Source organism: Vespa velutina, chromosome 6, assembly GCF_912470025.1.
Source record: "Vespa velutina chromosome 6, iVesVel2.1, whole genome shotgun sequence".
Taxonomy (NCBI): Eukaryota; Metazoa; Arthropoda; class Insecta; order Hymenoptera; family Vespidae; genus Vespa; species Vespa velutina.
In genome coordinates, this window is record NC_062193.1 from 554291 (window position 1) to 580283 (window position 25993).

At 32.2% G+C, this 25993-nt stretch overlaps 2 protein-coding genes across 3 annotated transcripts in view; both read left to right on the forward strand.

Moving 5' to 3' along the window:
- Nucleotides 1-997: 997 nt before the first annotated feature.
- LOC124949842 lies at nucleotides 998-11063 on the forward strand. Its single transcript, XM_047495575.1, has 2 exons — nucleotides 998-2059; nucleotides 10072-11063. The coding sequence occupies exons 1-2, from the start codon at nucleotides 1040-1042 to the stop codon at nucleotides 10129-10131; spliced, it is 1080 nt and encodes a 359-aa protein (XP_047351531.1). The 5' UTR covers nucleotides 998-1039; the 3' UTR covers nucleotides 10132-11063.
- An 11534-nt stretch (nucleotides 11064-22597) lies between these two features.
- LOC124949961 (roundabout homolog 2-like) overlaps nucleotides 22598-25993 on the forward strand; it is a 203740-nt gene continuing 200344 nt past the window's right edge. Inside the window, exon 1 of one of the 2 annotated variants that reach the window (XM_047495907.1) lies at nucleotides 22598-24083. In XM_047495907.1, the coding sequence (XP_047351863.1) occupies nucleotides 24020-24083 (64 nt within the window). In that variant the 5' untranslated portion in view covers nucleotides 22598-24019. The remainder of the gene's footprint in view (nucleotides 24084-25993) is intronic. The other variant, XM_047495906.1, reaches the window with a different exon arrangement.

The following is a 25993-nucleotide window of genomic DNA, read 5'->3' on the forward strand; positions in this document are numbered from 1 at the left end:
TAAAACGTAACATAAACGGACGCTAATCAAACTTATGGGAAAGCCAATGTGTTAAAATGCGACACCAAACATTAATCGGAAATGGAAGATGATAACACCGAGTCGTAAATACTTGTTATCGTCAAAATGCATTTTGTATTGCGTTCCAAAGTATTCGATGACATTCATCAAGGCATGTACCGTTCGATAAAATCTATTCAATTCAATAATTTACTTTTTAAGATATATAATAGTATTTTATTTTTGTCTAAACATAAATTATTCTAATATTAATAACCGTGAAACAAATATGAATTAATTGTATACTCAATCGATTTTTATTTGCAATAATTTCTCTATGATTCGTGTGGATTCGTCTGCCGTTATATTTCATTCAAAACTTTAACGAATCTTGATATTATAAAATAGTACGATAGATCTCGATAGATGAATTAATAATACATAAAGTTTTATTGATTCAATGGTTTTTTAATTCGATTTATATCTTAATAGAGAAGTTCCCTATCGCATAAATTTCTCAATTATCTACAATGTGATTCACACTTGTACTGTCATTATAATTACGTATTCTAGGAATAAAGGAAAAAAAAGAGAGACAGAGAGAGAGAGAGAGAGAGAGAGAGAGAGAGAGAGAGAGAAGAGAAAAACAATGAAACCAAAAAAGAAAAGAAAAAGATTGATAAGAGGTGAGGAATGAGATGAGACTGATGACTATAATTTATTTATTTTTTAAATTTACATCTCGAACGAGTCACACAAATAATCAGTTTTATTGAATAATGTTGCGAAAGAAAGAGAAGTGGGAAAATGAGAGAGAGAGAGAGAGAGAGAGAGAGAGAGAAATAAAACAAGAGGAAAAACGTTCTTCGAGAAGCTTGACGAGCTCCGCGATAAATACACGTGCATAAAATATATATACACATATAGGAGGTAAATAGAATAGTACATATAATAGAATGAAAATGTAAGAACGTCGAATGATTCACAAAGACATGCACTTTAATTATTGTCGTCAGTGCCGAACGATATATCGAAGAAGATGCACGTACATCGTATGGCAAGGCTTTTCTTCACGAGTTTCCTCTTTTTCGTTGAAAACGTAGCCACACCAACATCACCATCACTATCGATAAGACCATCAACGAAATGGAACGACTATCATCGGATAGATCTGCCAAAGAAATGTTGTATCGAGGGTTATCTCTTCGACGAGGATCTGACGTGCGTGAAGGTCATCGAGGATAATCATTTTTCGAAGGAAATGGAGACGGAAATACGTGCTCATGGGTTCTCATGCGAGAAGAACGTTGCAATGTTGATGGAACGTGGTCCAAACGATTCCTGGACTTATACGACGGTCGACATCCCAAATGATTATTGTCTCGAAACGATGACGAATGGGAGCCAAGTGTTGGCCAAGTGTCCGGATTTATTAAAGATTTATGAAAATACGTCAACTACGTCGATCTTATCAACCACGACAATGAGAATTAACAACGAGAGTATTGAGATTACGATGATATGCGATAACAAGAATCGTACGAAAAAATTAGAAGCAATATTTTGGGGTGCGAAAACTTATATGCTGACGAACATAGCCCATATGATACTTTGCATCGTCGTCGTAGTTACATATTTGTCCGTATCTGAATTACGTAAAGGTGTCTACAATCGTGCAGTTCTTCGACACAACATATCCTTGTTGGGATTGGGTTGTATACTAACGTTTCTGAGTTACTGTCAGTACTCCTTGGACGATAACCTGACCATCCTACTTTGGCTTCTTCTACAATATTTCACCCTGGCGACGGTATTCTGGCTGAACGTGATCTGCTTCGACATGACCCTCTCTATCACAAGATTCCGTTGGACGGTTGGACTCGGTGCTAACAACGAGAGAGACAAATACAGGAGATTGCTTCTATACGGTGTTTTCGCTTGGGGTGGTGCGCTTCTACCAACGGTCGTTGCCGGCATCTTCGAATACACACCAGGAATACCAAAGAACTTCCCGTTGAAGCCCAATTACGTTCGGTATTGCTTGGGCCCAAACCCAACGGTGAATTTCTACTTCTTCGTCATACCTCTCATCACTCTACTATGTAACAACGTACTATTCCTTTTCACGACCTATAAAATCATACGGATACAAAGTAGTACCAAAATGGCGACGAAAAATCAAAGCAGCTTACTCACCAAGAAATATTTTCTATTTCTAAGGCTTTATCTATTGATGGGTGCACCCTGGTTCTTTGGGACTCTCTTTGCATGTTTCAACAAACTCGTCATCCTAAAGATCTGTCGTCTAATCCAGCCTATACTATGGCTCTTCATGTTATTAACACGGAAGAATATCAGACAAAAGATAGCTGACATATTCTATTGCTTCGTCTGATCCGAGAATCATAATGGAACTACTATTTTGACTGATATGGATTAGTTCATTTCGACGATCTCACAGATAATATTCCGGTTAGGCTTCTTTGAAATTTTCGAGGTTACAACGTTCGTCTGTTCATTTTTATGGCTTCACATTTATGATGCACTTGGACTTTATATATATATACACACTTACACACACACACACATACACACACATATATATATATATATTCAATAATTCGTATGTATATATTTATTTCTGAATCTCTCACTTTCGTCTTCATCTCGCGTATATTCTTGCAAAATTCATTTACATTTTCGTTGTGTAATATGTCTTGTGAAATCCCACAATTACATTCGAGGAAAAACTTGACGCTCGATCATCTCCCTCTCTCTCTCTCTTCTTTCTCTTTTTAGCTTTTATGTTCTTTAACAATAAGAGCGTGTACGAGAGAGAGAGAGAGAGAGAGAGAGAGGGAGAGAGAGAAGACTCTACTACGAATCGAGAAAACTTACACGGTGTTCTGTCAGCTTGGACAAAGAGGGGGAATTCTCTTGTTCGAGGTGGGATTAGTGACTAGAGAGAAGAAGTGGAAGGGAAATAAAAGAAGAAGAAAATAGAAAACGTAAAAAAAAAAAAAAAAAAAAAAAAAAGAAAAAGAAAAAAGAAAGAAGAAAAAAAAAAGATGAAGAAAAAGAAAAGATGAACGACGAAGAACGGAATGGAGAAAATCAATTTTATCGTCGCACTTTCGCCACGATTCTTACCGGGGAGAAAAAAACATTGGGAAAATTATTTTTTCCCTCGAAGTATTTGAATTCGATTTCATTTTCTTCATTTTATCCTACGTCTCATGAGAAAATCGTTCGATCTCGCTTCCACCATTGTTTCCTTTATTTTTCTTTCTTGTTCGTCCGAACGGGGATTACGATATCGAGCGAGAGACCAGAATTGCCGTGGAAAATTCTATGAAAGGATGAAATGTATGGAAAGGAAATTCACGAACTGCATTGACCATTGGCCCATACGACGACGTAGAGTTCGTCGATCGAAATTGGAGGGAGCGAGGGATTCGCCATTTTCTTTTTATCTTTTTATATTTTCGTTTCGCTGAAAGAAAGGAAAACGTGATTTGATTTGATCTCAATTATTTATTTATTTATTTATTTCTTTTTTTTCTTTTTTCTTTCCTTTTTTTTCCTTAATCTACAATTTCGTGAAAATATTTAAATTGACTATTACATTGAAATTTATTCATATTAGAGTGGTAATTATTTGTAAAAGAAAAAAATAAAAGACGTCTTTATTTTTAATATTCTTTTAATCATTTTATTATTATAAAAAGATTTCATTCGTAGCTTTAGATAAAAAATTAATTATTAATTAACATCTTTTCGTCAAGGATATATCGATAAGTTGTCGTTTAATAATTTGAACTAATGTTTTATAGTGATCAAACATTTAGAGATATTAGTAATTATCACGCATAAGTATTTAATTAAATATAATTATCGCATAATAGTATTAATTGGAACAAACAGGGAAAAAAAGGGAAAGGACGAAGTAGTTTTGATAAAAAAAAAAAAAAGAAAAAAAAAAAAAAGAAAAAGAAAAAAGAGATCGAACCAAGAAAAAAAAAATATTCGATTTAATCGAAATATATGAAATACTTTAAAGGATTTTTAATAGGAAAAATTATTCATAAAACGTTTATTACGATTACGAAGTTATGAGATTTTCAAAATATTAGATTCGTATAAATACTATTAGAAATTAGTTCGAGATAATGATGATTTTAATGAACGAAAATAACGTTTTGTTAGAATGTAGAGGGTCCTCGTATACGGTTGCGTGAACGTTCGATCCCTTTTGTGTGAATTCTCGCAGTTGGTTTAACGATGCCCGCAAAATCCTGTATTCTCATGTATCAGCCTTAACGAGACGACGAATGTATTATTTAATGATAACGGTTGATCAATTGACCGATATATCGACATTTAATTTACCGAAAACGTTCGAACGTTAAGCTTATGATTTTCGCTTAATTTTCTACAACCGTTGTATTTAAATGGAACGATATATCGAAAGATATTAATACTTTTTATTAGAGATTTAAATCCAAAACGATCAATAATTTTTACAAGATATTTCAATGATTCTTTTGAAAGAAATATTAATAATTTATTCTACTATTGAAATATTTTCGATATTTAATGATAGAAAACTTTTACGATATTACGGAATAAAATTCGTTTTAGAAAAAAAACAAAAAAAAAACAAAAAAAAAAAAGAAATAGAAATATTCAAATTGATTGGCGTATAAAAAAAAAAAATCAAAAAGGAAATATCAAAGTATCGTATATAACGAAGATTTTACATTTAAATCGTTCTTGAATTCTTTGAAGATTATTGGTAGTAAGATGGTCTTCGACGTATTATACTCGTCCTGACTATATTGATGTATTTCATTCAATAAACGTCCCAATCGTAAAGAATAACAAATCTTATAGAAAACTATAGAAAACTAAAATCGATCTCATCCCGATATACGAGCTTCCGCGTGTGTTATGTTCTATTTATCAAAAGAAGATCTTCGTTCGAGAAAATGGATTGGCTCGTATGTAGAGAAATAAAGAGAAATAGAGATAAATAGAAAGACAGAGAGAGAGAGAGGCAGATAGAGAGCTTTTTGGGATCGTATCTGTTCTTAGAGAATATATTCGAAGTGATGGCAATAAAAATATGTTGAGTTTGTTGAAAAGATTTCATTTAAAAATACAATATTTTGATTGCAGCTCGTTTATGTAGGATATCTATAACGGAAATATCGTACTATATGTATTGTTTATATAGAGTGATTCGATGGACCATTTTCAGATAAAATGATCCTTTATTTCAGCAATTTTTTTCTTTTTTTTTTTTTTGTTTCCTAACAATTTCGATATAACATTTAATATAAAAATGTAAATAAAATTCAATAATTTACTTTTCCATATGTATGAAACATTTCATAATATATAAATATATATATATATATATATAATGAAATATATTTCATAAGATAGGTAAATAAAGAGCTTTTGTACATAGCAATAGTTACCTAGACATTTTGTATGTATTTGTATATGTATATATTATATACTCTAATAGTTCCTTCTTGAATAATGCATCGGTCGGTGTATTTGCATCGAACTTGAGGCGGTCGCCAGGTCTGCCTTTTCCTCTCTTCTTCCTTCTCCTTCTCCATCTTACGTCTTTCTCTTCTCTTTCTTCTTCTCAAGCAGCTTCCCACGGCATCGTCGCCAGTCTCTTCTTTTTCCAACTTCGAAACCCCCCACGCTCGAGCCCTTGTGCCCTTTCTTTCTTCCTTCCTTCCTTCCTTCCTTCCTTCCTTCCTGACTTGCTTGCTGGCTTGCTTAGTTCGTTGCAGCTTTCAGCTTCGCCACGCACAAATAAACGATATCCACGTAATTACGTTAACGACTCTATTTTCGAGACAAGACGGGATAAGTATCATAATCGCGTGATTATGTGAATCGTAAATTGTTATAATTTAACATAATATATATGTATGCATATATACATGTATATACGTATATGTATATATATATATATATATCATGTTAAGTTATTATACATATATGTATATGTATCGTAAATTATTGTTCTAAATTAACATAATATATATGTATGTATATGTATGTACAATACATGTATATATATATATATATATATATTGGATTGATGGAAGTTTGTCTCACGTTTTATAAAAAAATTGAAGAATAATTTTATTTACAAAAAATGGTAAATAAATTTGTAAAATAGTAAATATAAAATTAATTATTTATTAATATAATAATTATATTAATATATAATAATATATTATATGATATAATATAATATAATATAATAGTAATGTATAATTAATCAATTAATTATAAAAATAATAAATATATATATATATGTATCGTAAATAATTGTTATAATTTAATATAATTCATATGTATTTTTGTATATAATTTGTATGTGTATAATTTTTCTTTTATTCTATATTCAAATTAAAATAAAAAAATAAATAATTAATTGAAATATTATTTATAAAAATAATATAAATTCATTTAAAAACAAATTATACATATATATATATATACATATATAAATATACATATGTATCATAATAATATTGTAGTTCATTATATATTTTATTAAATATTATTTTAAGAAGACATATAATATAACAAAAGAAGTAAACGAGAAAAGGAAAAGATAAAGTCTATTTAATAAGTCGTATTTCTTCTCTTCTTTATATTTTATTCACTTATCTTGATTTCTCGCTTATCTTTCGATTTTTATTTTCTTCGTCACGGTCTTTACTTTGTTTTTCGTTTAACAAAAGCATCGTTTGATTTATAGTCGCTCATATACACATTTACCTACATATATTATGCAAAATACGATGCTTCTAGGAATACATATTTGCACTTACAAGAAACAGAGTTTTCTTAGTAAACATCACATATGTATATAATATCTTTATTATTTATAATATCGTATGTGTAAAGTTAATATAAGAATGGACATTATATCGCTTTCAATAAAAAAATATCTTAATTATTGTTATTATATAATGTATGATGGCCATTGAAAAATATGTATTTGTAAAAGTTATTTTTGTTTTATATGATTATATGTTCAGTCTTTCATTGGCCACACTGTATATGGATTTGAAATAGTAGAGATTTAAATGAGGAAATGAGAATGTATAAATAACATAAAAAAACAAGTTATAATTAAAAAACATATATATATATATGTGTGTTTATATATATTATTGTTAAGGATGTACGTGTTTTGAAAGTACAACCAATGATGTTTCTGAGAATACAGTTGTTTACGGGCATTCAAGAAAAAATATTGTTTATCAACAACGATGAGCCTTCACGAGAGATAACATGTACCATCTTTTTTTTTTTTTTGTCTTATTAAAAATATAATCCAATTTAATATTAATTAAAATATAAAAAGTAAGAGCCGCAAAAATATTCATATTTTTGTAGAATCATCCATATATGATTTAAATCTATGTATATATGTATTATATATTTTTTTAACTATTGAACGAAGGATTTACATTCGCAAATACATTTGAATATCATTAAATTCTTTCGATCACGGAGAATAGTGCAGTTTAGTTTATTTCTCTCTTGCACGTCATGAAAAGTGGCCAAACTTTTCATGCTTGTAGCTCGCGTCGTTTACAAACAAAAGTCACGTAAATTTGTCCAAAACACAGACGAGCCGCAACTATTTGTTCAGGAATTTTTGTGAGAACATTTCGTCCGCCAACTTTGCCGTATGTTCCAAATAAAAGAAGAGATCGAAAAAACAGATTACCTTATATATACGTTCATGTATATAACACACATATATATATATGTGTGTGTATGTGTGTGTGTATTTGGCATTTATAGGACGGATTTCTAGAACATCTCGAGTTTTGAATTTCGAAAATTTGGATTAACCTTTCACGGTTGTACTCTTGAAACGACAATACGTACGGCTATTACCAAAGGCTTCCCACGCATTTTGCCATTCTCTGCATCATCGTAAGAAGATTACGTCGTCGACGTACAAGAGAGAGAGAGAGAGAGAGAGAGAGAGAATGGAACATTAACCCTCGCACCCCCGGGAATACATTTTCAGGAAAAGCTTCGTCATCGAACGAGAGAACGTTTTATTTATAGACTTTAATATTTAATATAATTTCTCTTTTCTTTTCTTCTCTTTTATTTCTTTTATTTTGTTTTTCTTTTTCTTTTTTATTTTTTATTTTTTATTTTATTATCATCACATTAAACCGTCACCTTTCGTAGATACTCGAAAAGATCGACGATAGAATTGATTTCGATGGAAAATTTCACTTTGACATTTTATAACGTTCGAATAATATCTATTTTTTAAATGTCCTATCAAAATCAGACAAGGATGGGATATTGTTAACGTCCTTTCATGGTTTAAGAACGTAGATATAATATTTCAATATGATACGGCTAAAAGTACTTGAAATCCTTTAGAAATATGATATGAATTTTGGAAAAGTTCCAAATATACTTTTCCATGGGTCTCGTATACTTCGAAATATTTTATTATATTTTTATATTTATTTATTTATTTATTTATTTATTTATTATTTTTTTTTTTATTATTCTTTATCGCAATGTTTAATTTAAAGATATCGTCTATCTAAATTAAGACTATCCAATATGCATTGTATAATTATAATTTTTAATTACACGTATACGACGTTTAAAATTATGAACTCTACGCGACTTCGATCTTTGAAGATTCTATTAAGAAGTTTATAAGCTTCAAAATTTCAAAGCTTTGTAAGTTCGACCTTCGGAAATATCATTTGGAAGTTTTCAACCTTTAAAGCTTCAAATTTTTTAATCTTCGACTTAAAGTAAAATAGCCTTGTTACCACGGTATAGTCTAGTTCATTATATACTCAAGATGATCATCTGAACGAACTTTGAAGAAATTATTTTAATTTCGAATATCGATACGTTTATGCGACTCGTAATTTTTGAAAAGTTTCGCGTGTATACATTTTTTTTCTAAATAAAAAAAAAAAAAAAAAAAAAAAAAAATAGAAAAAAGGAAAAGAAATGACAGAGATATAAAACTTTGACAAATATCTCAACGTAATTTTATTAAAAAGTCGAACTTGCATGACTTAAAAAAAAAAAAAAAAAAAAAAAGAAGAAAGAAAATAAAATAAAATAACGACGAAACTCTTGTTTTTTCTCTTTTTTTTTTTTTATTTTTAATAAAATAAAATATTTGCGCTTTCGTTGAATACAAAATCAATGATTTTACGTTGAATACGTGTCGATGAACGTTCTACTCGATTTTACGATATAATCGATAAAACGTGAATGAAAATTTTCGAAAAAGAATCGATACATTTCTCTCGCGTACAATTTCATGTATATACGTGGAAACGATTCGTAGAAGCGAAGAGGAAAAGATAAATTTGGATGTCGAGAAAGAGTCATTGTGAAAATCCATCGACAGCTATTATCCAGGGACAATCAGGCAACTAGTCAGTCAGTCAGTCAGACAAGCAAGCAGGCAGGCAGGCAGTCAGGCAGTCAGACAGTCAGTCAGTCAGTCAGACAGTTAGTTAGATAGGAATGCAGGCAGGGAAGCAAGCAGGCAGATATCGAAAGAAAAAGATAGATAAATAGACAGATAGATAGAGATAGAGAGTATGGATCGATTCGTAAGAGTTCAAGGTCAACATCCCTTTCATTCGATTGAACCACCGTACGATGAGAGAAACTACGATATTGGCTCGCTATCGAGAAAACAGATAGAGTGCTTGATTCGTAGAAGATTATCACGACAAAGAGAGAATGAGATTTACTTGAAGAAACATCCTGAAGTAAAAGCTTTCATAAGTATTTTATTAAGGTATATCTGATTAATCAATTAAATTTCTTTTTCATTATTTATTACTCGTATTCTCGTTTCTTTCTAAGAATATCTATTATTATTATCATTATTATCATTATTATCATCGTCATTTTTTTTTCTTCTTTTCATTTCTTTTCGTCCTCTTTTATCATCCCTCCCTTTATTCTCTATCTCTTGTCCATATTTCTACGTTTTTTATTTTTCATCAGATATCTATTGAGAAGCTTACCGGAGGAAAACGTTCACGAGGCTGTCGGTGCGTTTTTTAATCGACCTCGTTACGAAATAGTGACGGATCTCAAGGAATATCTGCGAGAGACGGGTCAGCCTATACCCTCGACGGAAACTTTTGAAGGGAAATATTCCAAGGAAGAGACGACGACTACTACTAAGACGACTACTACTACTACTACCACCAATGGTAGTACTAGTAGTACATTCTCGAACTCTGAGGAGGAATCCATTCAACAAGACTGCATGCCACATTTCTAAAGCAATGTACATCTTTTATAATGCTTCCCTATCTCTCTCTCTCCTTCTCCTTCTCTCTCTCTCTCTCGTGTATGCGTTTGTTACTAAAAAGAAAGAAGAAAAAAAAAATCCTCACTTATATCACTAAAGTATTATATTTTTGAGAGTGTAGGTAATTTATCTATTCGTGACATCATCGAGATATATCCCTCTCCCCTCCCCCCCCTCCCCCAACCCTCTATAATAAGATAGTTAAGGGAATATTTATTTAATATGAAAGAAAAAACTTAAACGTTGCTTTTTGATATGTTCTAGTTTTTTTAAAAAGAAAAAAGAAATATATATATATATATATATATATATATATATATATATATATCTTCCTGTTGTACATATAGATTTGTAAAATTTCTCAGAGAAATAAGTAAATGTATCATTGTCGTATATTTTTGAACTCGTTTTCATCGTTAGGATAAAATATTACAAAATAATGCGCGGTCGAATGTATTAAATGTAAATGAAAAGTTTGATCAGCAGTCTCAGATGAATAATGGCATGATCCAAGTGATCCGATAAAGTTTATTCGTGTGTACGATAAGAGTACTATATATTCATGGGTCTTCATAGTTATGCATTAAAGGTATTATGGTCCGTAGAATTTAGAAATATCTTTTAGAAATTTGTCAATATTTTATTATTCTATATAATTATATCGTGCATTCTATCATACGATATATATAAAAAAAAAAAAAAAAACGATATTAATATTTCTATCAATGAGAAATAAAAGGAAAAAAGAAAAAAGAAAAATATCTCACAATTTATTAACAATAATAAATTTAATAGTAAATTTTATTTCTCGTTCGATATTTTTTTTTTTTTTTTTTTTTTTTTTTTTTTTTTTTTTTTTAATCAATACAATCAAGATATCCAATAAGGTTTTCCTGCTTTTTTTCTTTTTTTTCTTCGAAGGATTTCAAGTTCGAATAATATCTGAACGAAAATATTAAGTTTCGTAAGGCAAAGAAAAAAAGAAAAAAAAAAGAAAAAAAAAAGAAAAAAAAAGAAAAAGAAAAAAAAGAAAGAATAAAAAATATTGTTCTTAAAACATGGTCAATTTCATTGTACCTCGTCGAAGGTTTTACACCAGCCTTTTACGGAATGGTCTAGTCGATAGGGAACTTTTCGAGCTAATCGTGGACGACGTTACCGATTTTTGTATTAACGCGAACGATGAACGAGCTGGATAAGCGGCTGTGTGTACGGAAGGAGGGGATCGATCGTATGCGGGGTGCAACAACCCTCCGCTCACGCCTCAACCCCACTACCCTCCCCCTCCCTCTACGATTAACAACTTCGACGAGCAAAGAGCTAAGGTTACACGGTCGCAAGCTTTTTCGCACGGCCCTTTTCTTACCTTCAGTATAAAATTAAATTCGAACTGATTCGATACGATTTCTCATCTTTCCTTTTCTTTTCTTTTCTTTTCTTTTTTAATATTCACTTTATCATCGTTAATATTTGCAAATTCATCGTAATTTATCGTTGCTTTGTTATCGTTCGAATAATAAGAAAAATAATTTAATTATTATTAAATCTTTAAATGATTAAATGACATTTAACAAATAATAAAATTTAAATTGACGGAGGAGAAATTAAATCAGTAGTGATACTTCTGTGTTCGTTAATTATTTATGACAGACAAATGACAGATATAGGGGTCCGAAACGAAGTGGTCGAACGCATTCTACATATATTTCGTTGTTTAATAATATCCTACTTCTCGATTCAATTCTATGTGATATATAAAATAGATTTGATTGATTAACTTTTCGATAGTATTTAATTTTTGGAAATTTTTTATTCTATTTTAATATTAACGAATTAATTTATGTAATATACCAGTTAATTGGGGGAAAAAAAATTCAATGAACTTTATTATTTCAATTATATACAAATTGAATAAACTATTATTTAAATAAAGTTTTTATTTCATCAGGTACACACGTACAATCATACGCAGACAAATACAGAGAGAAACTATTTAATACAAATCAAGTTTGATTGTAATTTCGTATATTCCATTAAAAGATACGCTGTGCGTACGTCATTTAATGAAATAAATACATTTAATCGAACGTACATTTTCGTGTTATCGATAAGATCGAGAATGCGATCGTTAATTCGAAACGCGGCGTGCCATTAAATGTGCACATATGTTGCGGAAAGAACGAGTGAGTGAGAGAGAGAGAGAGAGAGAGAGAGAGGATGCACAAGCTCATGAATAGGCCGATTAGATATAAGTCAAAGGTCATTTCCAGGAGCGTGGCATGGAAGCATTCAGGAAGAAGACTGATACAGGGACGGTCCCCTTCGTTCTTTTCTCGTCGTTTCACTTATTTTCCGAACGTTTGAACTATAACATTTCTTTTTTTTTTTTTTTTTTTTTTTTTTTTTTTTTTTCCTTCGATATGATATACCTTTATATAGATAATTGACAAATTTATCGTAAGAATTTTATTCAAAATGTAAAATTTAAATGCATTTGTTTTTTATTAATATTGTTTTTTTACATATCCAATGTCGATCGAATATTATTTGTTTTATATATATATATATATATGTATATATATGTATATATAAAATGAAAACAGTAATATAAGCATTATAAAATTTATTTTTTTTTAAAGATACATTTTATTATTATTATTATTATTTTACATACATTAATTTACTCTGTTCGTATAGATATAATAAACATAGAAAATAATGTAATTATTAAATTATATAAAATAATTCTGTCTCGAACAAAATTTCGAACACTATTATCGTCCTTTGATGTTAATTGTCTTTAAGGAAAATGAATTCGATGACGAGCGACAGGACAGAAGATATAAACCGATAGGATAAAATGAAAGAAGATTTAATAGACTGGAAAATGAACGGAAAAAATAGACGGAGTATTAAAAATAAAAAGTTCAAGTTGTTTACCCGTTACACCATCAGTCTATTGATTTAAGAATAGAATGTCCAATGAAAATTATGAAAGAATATCATAACGTTTCAACTGAATGAATAATTTGCTAAATTTCCGAATATAGACATATTGATTTATTATCGTATCATACAATCCGGAACACAGACTTATTAAACAATTATCAGTTTAACGGAATGTTAAATATAAAGTTATTAATTAAAAATAAGTTTCATAGAATGTTCAATATAAACTTATAAACTAATTATCGTTTTCAGAATATAGAATATAGAATATAGAATTATAGGGGGGTAATCAAAGACTTTATTAATTAATTAAATGGAATAACGAATACTGACTGACCTTTCAGATTTTTTCTTTTTTTTTGATTGTCCCATTTTTTACTATCTCTTCAAACGCACTTAATTCATCGTATAATCAATTTACCAATTGGATAAAAATTATTAACATTTACGATTTTAATTTATTAAAAAGTTTATTAACGAAGATTTATTAAGGATTAAGAGATACTTCTGAAATTTAATTGAAATGCAATTTATATATTTATTAATAATTTTTATATTTATTATTGTTTTATAATTACGAAATGTAACTTTTAGACATACATATATACGTATGTATCGAAGATCTTTCGTATATATATATATATATATATATACTTAACCAGAGTGGTATTAAGTGAGTGCATGGGTGGCCTGAGTTTTGAAGAGTTATGGGGTATCGACAACGGCGCCATGGGATAGCGATCTTTTGGTAAATACTAAAAAGGCATCGGTTTACTTTCTCCTTTAAGTGGTAGTCCTTAGATTAACCATTTTCAAATTTCAGCGAGGAAAATATTAAGCGTGAGAAAAATAAAAGGGATAAATACGTACGCAGGAGGTAAAGAAAAAAGGAACGAAAAAAAAAAAACAAAAAAAGAAAAAAATAAATAAAAGGAAAAAAAGAAAAACAAAATTATCTTTTCTCGTTTGTCGTTTAAGATTTGAGGAACCATCCGTTTAAAAGAGTGAACATGTTATCGTCGTGAGTTAACGTCGATTAGTTTCGAAGATGGAAGGTCCAAGAGTTGAAAATAGAAAATCTGTGGACGGGACTGGGACGGCTTTTGAGTTCGACTCGCGTCATTTCGCTTTAATACGCTCCATTACGCGTCGCGGCATGTTGTCGCGAGGAGGATCGCGCATTCACTCCGTCGAATTAATCGAACGAGAGCACAAAAGCATTCGCGTAACCAGCCTAGATATACATATGTATGTACGAGAGAGAGAGAGAGAGAGAGAGAGAGAGAGAGAGAGAGAGAGAGAGAGACAAAGAGAAAGAAAGAGAGAGAGAGAGAGAGAGAGAGAGAGTATTCCACAGCCGCACGGTATATATCCGTCGAGTTTCCGGTTATTTACAGAGGGAAGTTTGCAATTGTTTGCCCAGTCGGTCCATTTCCGGTTCCAGTAACGTACCACAACGTTTCCCTTCATACTCCACCTCCACGATTGTGGCAACATTAACGAACGTGATCACCCCATCGATCGGCCACCTACGATCGGTCAAAATGATCGAGCACTCTATTTCCCTTCTTCTTTCGATTATTTCTTCTTTATTTCTGCGTTTATAATTTTGTCGTTAGTGATAGATATATGTTGTCTCGATGGAACTCCTTCTTCTTTTTTTTTTTTCTTTTTTCTTTTTTCTTTTGGTTTGTTCTCTTTTTCTTTTTTTTTTATTCGAATTTGCAAATCGAAGGTATGAAACTGTCAGTTCGATACAACTGAATATATGTATATATATATATATATATACATATATGTATGTATGTATGTATAATCTCGATGGAGATTCTATCGAAATTTATATGATCAGATCATTAGTGAATCGTCGTAAATATTTATATCTTATCGTTGATTTTTTTTTTTTTTATATATATATAAATTTTAGAAAAATCTATTTAAATACGAGATATAATTCAGATATTTAAAAATCTTTGATGACTCGGAAAGATTATGAAAATATTTTATTATTCACTTTTTTTTTTTATTTCCGTTCTTTTTTTTTTTTTTTAACATGCAACACCCTTAATCAATTTTTCCATACGATCATTTTCTAAGAAACGTTATTATTCTAATCATCCTGTACAATTTCTATCGTTTGCAAAGTTTGTTTTACTCGCAGATGTTTTGATATAATTTTGCCAAAGAAAAAATGAGAAATATTCGAAGGAGGAGGGAAAAAAAATGTTCGACTGTCGAAATGTCGATAATAACGTGTCTACTTTTTAAAAATATTGTCATTAATTCCACGTTAATTCGTTCGTTATCATTAAATCATTTTTCTCATTATTTTCTCGCATTTCGTTCATTCATCAATTTATATCACCATAAGTTTGCTTTAATTGACGATAAATATCGGCAGATCTCATTTTTCATAGGCATTTGAAAAAAAAAAAAAGAAAAAAAGAAACGAATCAAATTCCGTAATTAACAGGAGATATTTTCTATATCTTGTTGGTTTCATTTTAACGACAGGTATAACATTCGCAAAAATACGTATTAAGGTACGTGATCGTCGTAACACTAAGAAAACAGATTAGGAAAATGAATCAACTTGATTATGATAAAAATGAATTGGGTGATAGGGTGGGAGGCGAAGGGATGTGGGGGAATGACCTGCGCAATAACTATGCGCAAACGATCTTTAGTAACTGGATTAATCTCGTATGTGTACATGTAAACAGAAATTCTTTCACTATAAAATCTGTGTTACATAATTCCCCTAAACGTAGAATATTCCGTCCGTACGATAGATCCTGTCGTAATGGTTTTTAAAAATGTAATTCCTTTAAATCTTTGATAAGATCTGACGCGTTAAACCCGTTTCATATCAAACAGAAATGATGTTACCAACCCGACAAGCTTGACTAACAATCACGGTGGTCCAAACTCGTACGCTGATTCACGTTTAAAATTTTAACAAAAGGTAGACCCGCTAGGGCCCGTTGTGTTTGACGTTCTTTTAATGTTCCAAAAAAGAAGTTGGGTAAAGATCGGCAAGAGGAAGAGAGAGAAAAAAAAAAAGAAAAAGAAAAAACGATCCGTAATATCGAAATAAACGTTTGGGACTCTTGTCGCTGAGCATTAACTTTTATCACGTCTATTACATGACAATAGAACCTTGACGAGTATGGAACGTGAAAAATTGCGTCTACGTAGATCGAAAGAAGAATAAAAAATTGTATGCTTCTGCTGTTGAAGCAAAAACCGGTCTAAATATCACTTTTTATACAATCTTTCGGGACAGTGTAGCGAATATTTGAGGAACCGGTATAGCGCCGCCCAAAACCGGTACGACGGACGTGTATGATCATATTAGCAAGGCAAAGAGTGTGAAAGAGAGAAAAAGATAGAGGGATACTGACTGACTTTTTATGCCTGACTCGCTTAGTCGATTCGCTACACTCTTTCTTTTTCGCGAGGACAATAAAGTCTGAGTGAAATACGAAGATTGTATATCCTATACCTCGTACCTGTTAACTTTTATTTCGAGGGAAAAAAATCGATGAATCCTAATTAATTATATTATAAAATTAATTTAATTTACACGATTGAAATCAGATTCCTTTTTTTCTTTTTTTTGTTTTTTTTTTTTTTTTTTTTCAAACGAATATATTATTAGAGAATATATATAAACGAATATATTAAACGATAATTTATTATTTCCTATATAATCTAATTGTGTCAGAAATATGAAATATTTTCAAATGTATTTAAAAATGAGAAAATATTTTAATAGAATTTTGACGGCAATCATTTTTCTATATATATATCTTTAGGTTAGACATAAATCTCTGTCTAGGAGACATACGACTTACATGTGTATATAATACTTATGTATTATATTATGTATTTATTGCCGAGCTAAATACATACGTAACAACAAGAGAGAGAGAGAGAGAGAGAGAGAGGAGAATATTCTCATAAATAAAATAATACTCGACACATTCTCTCTCTCTCTCTCTCTCTCTCTAACTCTACCTGAGGTTCGTTTTAAAAGCTTCATCTTCTAAGGTTTGTATCACGTTTAAAGTCAAAGACACGCTTTTACAGTTCTCATTAATAGTCCACCTTTGGATGAATCCTTTTATGGAAATAGAAAAAAAATATATTCTTTTTTTCTATATTTCCTTTTCTCTCTTTCTAGGAAAATTAGCATGAACGTGTCCACGAAATATAACAACTCTCTCTTTCTCGGTTGCGATAAATGGAATGCGTGTGTGGCGGCATTAGGGAAGATTAGACGACGCACTACGCCGTACTAGATGGAAGGCGGACTACGTTTAGTATGCCTCTGAATATTGCACTTTACGACGAGCTCTGGAGTAACGCCTTCCTCTTGGAACATCTATCTCTATCTCTCTCTCTCTCTCTCTCTCTCTCTCTCTCTCTCTCTCTCTCTCTCTCTCTCTCTCTCTCTTTCTTCTTTGGATATAGGTATGTAAGCATATATAGAACGAATGCGTAAATATATGTAGGTATATGTAGGTGAGAGAGAGAGAGAGAGAGGGGCTGGGAGAGTGAGTGCACCCTCTCTTTCATATTCCATCTTTCTCCCTCGTACTGGGCTCTCTCGCGACGTGGTTATCGCGGTGTACGCGAAATTGGCCTCGCACCTTCGGAAGTTAATCTCGTTGAAAATTCTACTACATTGTACTCTACGACTATATATATGTTATATATACATATATATATATATATATAATATGTAGGTGTATATGTACGTACGTATATGCTAGTGAAGCGAAGAAAGCGAGAGAGGGTGACAAACTTGCCGTTTATTCGAACGGCCGAATAAAATTAAAGGGATAACTGGCGAAACAAGCCAATTCGTTCGTTTCTCTGAAATCGTGCTTGAATATATATATATATATATATATATATATATATATATATAAAACTTTGTGTGCATATGTATATATGCGTGCATTCGGGGGTTTAAAGGTATCACCGTTTGAAACGATCCGGGAATTAACGTCGAGATACGAAAGTACAAGGAAGGGGAGAAAAAATGATCATGACTTCTTCTTTTTTCTTTCTGTCGAATGGAGTGATCGATATTTCATAATTAAATTAATGCCTTGTGATTTTTACCGTTATCATGTGCGTACATATGTATTTATAAACTGGTATATGTACTTACATCTGTTCTATACGTACATGATGCATATATATATATATATATATGCATCATGTAGAGATAAATGCATTGAACCTTGCGTATTTTCGTCGAACGGATCAATGTGCGGTTTTAAAATTTCGCGAATGTGATATAACGCCGATGACATTTCAATCAAATTTATTATGTGCTTGCTTTTCACACGAGAGAAAGAGAAAGAGATAGAGACAGATAGATAGATAGACAGACAGACAGACAGAGAAAGAGAAAGAGAGAGAGAGAGAGAGATAGAGAGAGAATGGTTGAGAGAACGGTACTTGTTTCGATTAAATTATAATGCTCTATCCATTATTTCGAATTGTTCCGTGAATCGAATTAAAGCGACACGGAAATCATCGTTCATAGCATGTTTATGTATTGTATACATATAAATATATATTGTGTGTCTATGTGTGTCTTTGTCTGTTTGAGTGTATTAGTAGTAGAAATCATTGTGGAAGTTCTCTAGTAGCTTAACATCGTGTACAACCATCGTGAATCCTCTGTTAGGCTCGCGCCAACGATCTTTAGCCGCGAGCCTTAACCTTAGGGGCCACGGTTCACGTTCTTAGCATACGTCGCGCTTCGCGAGATAGTCTAGAAGGATGCTTCGAAGATTATCGAGACTCGTAAACGCATGCGCATTAATACGCAGGATATTCCCTAGCTAGCAAATCTACGGGGTGTTCTTTTATATTATGAAAATTCGAATTATTCGAGAATTAGTTACATGTTAATTTCTTCCTTTTTTATTTTTTTTTAATAAAAGATATATATATATATATATATATGTGTGTGTGTGTGCTCTATCGTTTTAAATTCGTTTAGAATTAATCGAAATATGATCGATCGTTTTGTATATCGTTATCAAGATATATGTATGTATGTATGTTTGTGTATACATATATACGTATAAATTCTATCGAATGTTAAAATGTTACATTTTATATGAACTTGATATGATACAGATTTGATATGAACATTTTATATGATATTGCACGTTGTATAGATTATTTTTCAAATCTTTTGTTTGGAATCTTTTTTTATTTTTCTCTTGTTTACATAACGAACAATGAAAAATCATTTCGTAAGGATTTAAATATATATATATATATATATAAATATAAAATTGTTCACGTTGAAACGAATTCACCCTGTATAACGTAGAGAGTTAAAAGTAGGAGCTTATCTCGATCGCACGAAAAGCCGAGAAAACATTAAGGAAAATCCAAGATTGTTTCAGACTCCTCGAAAGAGTAAATTACGATCGTAGAAAGCGTATCTATATAACCGATAGCACGCGTAGATACTTACATATATACATAGCAGTATGTAGGTAGATACATAGCTATGAATCACGATTCGCGTAATGTTAGCTCGTCGTTTACGGAGAAACCAATAATAATCTCTCGCTTCTTCGTACCGTTTAAGTTAGAAAGCAAGAACAGATCGAGAGGATTCGTCGATCTCGAATTGTAATTTACGGAAATAAGCACGTTACTAGGGTCTCTCGGATCTCTTCTCTCTCTCTCTCTCTCTCTCTCTTGTATCTGGATGTGCATTCCTCTCTTCATTAACTTCTGTTCAAGGAATTTTCATCGTTTAACAGGATTATCTGATTCCCGATCGATATCGTTACGTATCTACGATTTCAATTAATGTCTAGCGAAATTATTGAACGACAAATTCTACAAGAGGCAGTGGCACGTCTATTACTCGAGATGGTATTTGCTATCCGGTTAAATTAGGACGATGTTCGACTAGAACCTGGTTGCCCTACTTGATTTTTCGGATAGTACAAAATCGGTTTAACGATTATAACGACTGGATCGTGACTTGTACGGATTAATTAAGAGATATCTTTCGACGATCATGCAATTAGACGTTTCTATATAAATCAAACGATATATATATATATATATATGGACACGTACGTATGAATAGGTAACCTGAATTCTGCTATGAGCCATGTAAAATTGTTATTTAGATGTCTTAATAAACGAAAAAAGCATATAACTAAAGTCGGAGATTAAAAAAATCCGACGCGTGTGGCTGAGTGGATAGCGAGGAGGAAAAGAGAGAGAGAGAGAGAGAAGAAAAAAAATAGTTTCGGAGGGAAGGTTCAGTCAAAAAGGAGAGGTATTTATTTACGCGAATGAAAAAAAAAAAAAAAAAGGAAGAAAAAAGAAAAAAAGGAATGAGTTAGTAAAGAAAGAGATAGAAAACATGAGGGTATGAGAGAAAAATTGATACAGTGGCCGCGTGTAGAGATATTGAGAGAACGAACGAGTATCGCGTTTCTGCAAGCGCATTTTAAAACCAGTATTTGAAGCGTGTGACAGGGGTCAACTCACGAATTTCAATGGAAAGACTGTATCGCAAATGGACAGACATTTACTGCATACGTGTATATATATATATATATATATATATATGTATATGTGTGGACGGATGTGTTTATATCGTGAATATTGAGAATCGGGTCATAAACAATAACAATAATGACAATTTATATCTTATCCTTAATCGTGAAAATTTGATCATCATCATCATCATCATCGAGAAAATCCATGGATTTGACTTAAGTAATGACTTCGTTGATATTTATCGTTTATTATTGGCCTACATCTTTACTTATCCTTTCGAATACTTCAAATTGTTTTAATACCGAATAATTTTTTATATTTAATTCAATATCCCATAATACTTATATTTATATTATATATATTGTATTTTTCATTTTATTATTTCGACATTTGATAGAATAATTTGACGTAAGAGGAACGACGTCGAGTTCAATATGTTAACATACGACGATATTAATAAAATTAACCTGGTATTCAAAATAGAAATTAATATTTATATGATATTTAATAGATCCGCTTGAAATGAATAGGAAAAATCTGAGAATCATCGTGGAAACTTGAAAAATGTATAAAATATACGAGTACAAATATAAATAATAAAATATAGAAGATACGGTAATAATAATGATAACTATAACAACATTAAAAAAAGAAAAAAAAAGTAAATATAATAAAAAAAAGTAATCGCAATGGTTATGCGTTCGAAGGGAACAATATTTTATTAAGAGAGAAAGAGAAATCGACCGTGCATATACGTGTATGAAAAGGGAATGTGAAATTGGATTAAGAGACAAAGATAGATAGAGAAGGAGGAACCGGTAAAACGTAAAGAAACAAAGTAGTCTATTATACGTCTCTATTTGTGCGTGTACGTGTGTGCGCGCACGTGTGACGACGAGTAAATAGAAGGCGGAACGGCGACGCGAAACATTTTGCTATCGCCTGAAGGTATTTCGTTGTAGAGTTCGTAGCTAACCAACTAGGAAGAACGTAATATCCGCGGTTTGTGAATGCCACGGATAACGCTTCTATATTCCACATTTTCGGACGCAAGGAAGAACGTTCATCAGTCGTCGTGATCGCGTGGACGAATCGAGCGAATGGCGGTACGAATCCAAAGAGAGTCTTCGTTTGCTGTTGCCGATGATGATGATGGTGGTTGTGCGGTTCCAGTAATGGTGGTGGGGGTGTAACGCGTGAGATGGCTGACCGTCGGTACGGGGGAGCCACCACCGTGATATAAGCATCGTTTGCATATGTGTGTAAGTGCATGTATATGTGTGTGTGATTAGTATAGGAGAGACAGTAAAAGTGGATTGGTGTTACTCTCTTGGTGCACGAGAGAGTGCGATGACTCTCAAGAGAAAGAGAAAAGAATATGTACGTATATGTACGTATGTTTACGTGTATGTATATATATATATATGTGTGTGTGTGTATATGTGTGTGTGCTGTGAAAGAGAGAGAGAGAGAGAGAAAAGATAAAAGGTATAAAAGTATGGTGGGGATAGGTAGGCGCAGAGCATAGACCGGGCCAAGGTAATGGGAGAGAGTGAGACAAATATGAGATATAGTTAGATAGAGAGAGAGAAACGTGACGCCGGGCGTAGGCGCAAGCGTAGCGAAGGGCTCGCGGCCGAACTTATCCGATAATAGTCGAGCTCGGCCGAAGTCGCGCGTGGCACCGTTTGGGAATCGTCGCATCGACAGTCGCGAATCGACCGTCGCGTCGCGAGGATCGGTCGTTTTGTTTGTTCCGTGTTTAACGTTTCCATCCTATTATTACCCCTTTTTTGGCAGTTTAATTTTTCTTTTATATTTATCCCCGATCACAACGACACGATTTAAAACGTGTCCTTGTAAACGATCGATAATGTATATAAAGCGACTTATGGCGAACTTTTCTTATGGAAAGTGAACGCCTTACGTCTTGTCGTTTAATATTAATAAATCGAAAGAAGACTATAATAAAGTTATTTTTCGAGTTGGTGAACATCTCTCTCTCTCTCTCTCTTTCTCGATATGATAAGGAAAGGACTATTACGTGAATTATTACGAATGCCGTAACGAGAGAGAGGAATAAATAAAAAGCAATTCTACGTTAGAGTGTTATGTTGTTATAGTTCGACGAATAGGAAAGAAGCGAACGTGCAAGAGGAAAAAAAAAGAATTGATCGACGACGACGACGACGACGACGACGACGATAACAACAACAAATCCTCGGTATATATCCTTGATAAAAATCGCGGATCGATATTGAGGATATCAAAAGGGTGACTTTATCGTCGTAACGAAAGATTAGTTCCGAGGATGCCAAGTGCGACGTACCGTCGCAAATACCGGCGAAACAAATCGATCGGATTATGAACCGTCCAAAAATATTTTCGGACTCGATAAATAACGATGGAAATCCCGTTGATCGATCGATCGAAACGGTCGATCGTTTTGCGTTGTAGGAGTGTAATACGTTCTCCTACGTGTTATTAAAAGAAGATAAAGAAGAAAGGAAAGGAAAAAGGAAGGAAAGAAGATAGAGAAGACGAAGGACGAAAAGGCTTGCTCGACGTCCACCGCTAGTTCCTTGACCTTTTCGTTCTTTCTTCGTATTACTTCTGGGTTAGAAGCAAGGAGATAAAAAAGGGAGAAAGAGATAAAAGAGTGTTCGCGAAAGTTTCTTCCTTTTAATTCTTTTTTTTCTTTTTTTTTCTTCTTCTTCTTCTTCTTCTTCTTCCTTTTCCTTCTTTCTTTCTTTCTTTTTCTTTTTCTTTTTCTTGTCGGCTTCGAGCTCGTGTACCTTGTGCTTTCTTTTTTTCCTCCCCCACCCACCCCATCCCCCAGCCGTCGATATAGAATTTTGTGGTGCGACCTGTGAGATTGTTGTTTATCATTATCATTGCCATTATTATTACTATTATTATTAGTTTCTTTTTGTTTTTTTTTTTGTCTTCTTTTTTTTTTTTTTTTTTTTTCTTTTTTTTTCTCTCTACACCTCGTTACTCTATCGACGATCATGTGCGTATGATATTTAATCGTCGAGCTTACGCCTGGGAATTATTTTTTGAAAACGTCGTGAACGTCGTCGTCGTCGCCAATAAAAAAGACCCTATTGGATACCATCGAAGATGCCGTGCGTCGGGACGACGACGTCGTTTCTCATCCTCACGATATTCGCTTTAACGGCGAGAGGTAAGTAATTATTATTTGTTCGAACGAAATCGAATGATTTTCTTTTTCTTCCCCTTTTGTTTGTCGATTTATTTCCTTTAACTTTGTTTCACTTTTGTATTATTTCTTCTTAAAAAAAAAAAAAAAAAAAATAAAAAACAAACAAAGAAAAAGAAATGTAAAATACGTTTAAGCAGGAAACAACGACAATCGGCGATTAATATCGCGTAATTCGTATTTGTACGAATACGAGCACGTAAATTTACATTCTACACTATTACCGTAATTTTCCTCGAGATAAAGTGCGATATAAAATTGGGAAGTTAAGAGGTAAAATCGTTTTGATACTTGAACGCGGTCGGTACTTTCCATCGACGTCTATGAATATCACCAAAGTTAATTGTCGATACGAGATGATAGTTAAAACGACGAGATTGCTTCTACGAGTCTCGTAATTTAATTAATTTTCGTCGTATTTAAGTATCGAGAGTGCATTACCTTTCATATATATATATATATATATATATATATATAAATCAATATGCATATTGGAATGGATAAATGAGTTTAACGTGGATATTATATACAGATCATTGATAAGATCAAAAATGTTTGGATGAATTAACGAAGAAATTGAAATCCGCCATGTTTGATTGAAATTTATCGTTTAGTTTCTTAAATCTTACGTCGGGCAATCGGCAATCACTGTTTGTGCTCTTTAAATCGATCGGCATCTTAATTTAATATGTGCATAAACGTACGTATAACTCGACGACGTTTATAACTAATGTACTTATGGTTAGACGTTAAAATGTTACATATATACACAGACATGTATATATATATGTATGTACGTACATATATCGAAGTGGAATCGCGCGGTACGATTAAAACTGAGATAAACGCCGACACGTAAGGCGAAGTAGTGCTTATCGATTTATGAGTCGGCTAATTACGTGCTTCTGGTACGTTTCTAAAGAAGTTTCTCATTTCCGAGACATAGGTTAGGTCGAAAAGCTTTTTCCCCGATCGAATCGTACGCCATTGGTGCCAGAGTAATTCAATATATTTCATTTCGTGCTACGTTATTGTTCATACTATACGGTACATTCACAGAGTTTACTTGTTGTAAACTTTACGCGTAAAAAGATTTCAGTTCGTACCGAATGTAATTTTATCCCGTTGATGATTGCTCGATCCAACGGAACAGAATTCTCGATCGAATGGTGGTTGCGGTGCCGCCTTCTCTTTTCTCGGATAGAACATCTTGAGATTTCCGCGTAGAAATATTCTCTCTCTCTCTCTCTCTCTCTCTCTCTCTCTTTCTATCTCGAGGGATCGTAACCGAGTTAACCCTTTATAGAGTGACGGGACGTGAAAGTCCCGCTTGCTAGAATTCTCGCGATTTCTCACTCTAGATTTCTTCAACGTACTTACGTATGTTTCTATCTATCTATACATGTATGTATGTATGTATATGTTTGTAACGCGCACGTGTGTAAGTATTTACATAGATAAAAATTGAAATTTACACGTATCGAAGTAATTTTAAAATACATTTACATATTCTTTACGGTTTAATATCCTAAGGTGATAAGAAAATGATAATCTCGAAATTCTTTTCTTTTTTCTTTTTCTTTTTCTTTTTCTTTTTCTTTTTCTTTTTTCTCGAGAAACACGAAGAAAATATTTAATTTACAGTCGAGGCAATGCCTTAATAGTAAAGATGTCGTTGACACAAAATGGCGGACGATCAATTATCTTCGAGAATATCGCCGTCGTGCATTATATAAATTATTAGAAAGTAAGTTTCGATTGAGATACGAATTAAAATTGACGTAATTGTCTAAATCAAATAAGACATTGTTTCTTTCTTGTTTTTTTTTTTTTTCTCTTTAATGAACAATTTAGATTCTTTTTTCTTCTTTGAT

Coding starts and splice junctions, on each gene's coding strand:
- LOC124949842 (XM_047495575.1), top strand. CDS start 1,040: ATGCACGTACATCGTATGGCAAGGCTTTTCTTCACGAGTTTCCTCTTT. Junction 2,060..10,071: donor GCTTGGGCCCAAACCCAACG/GTGAATTTCTAC, acceptor ATTTTTCATCAG/ATATCTATTGAGAAGCTTAC.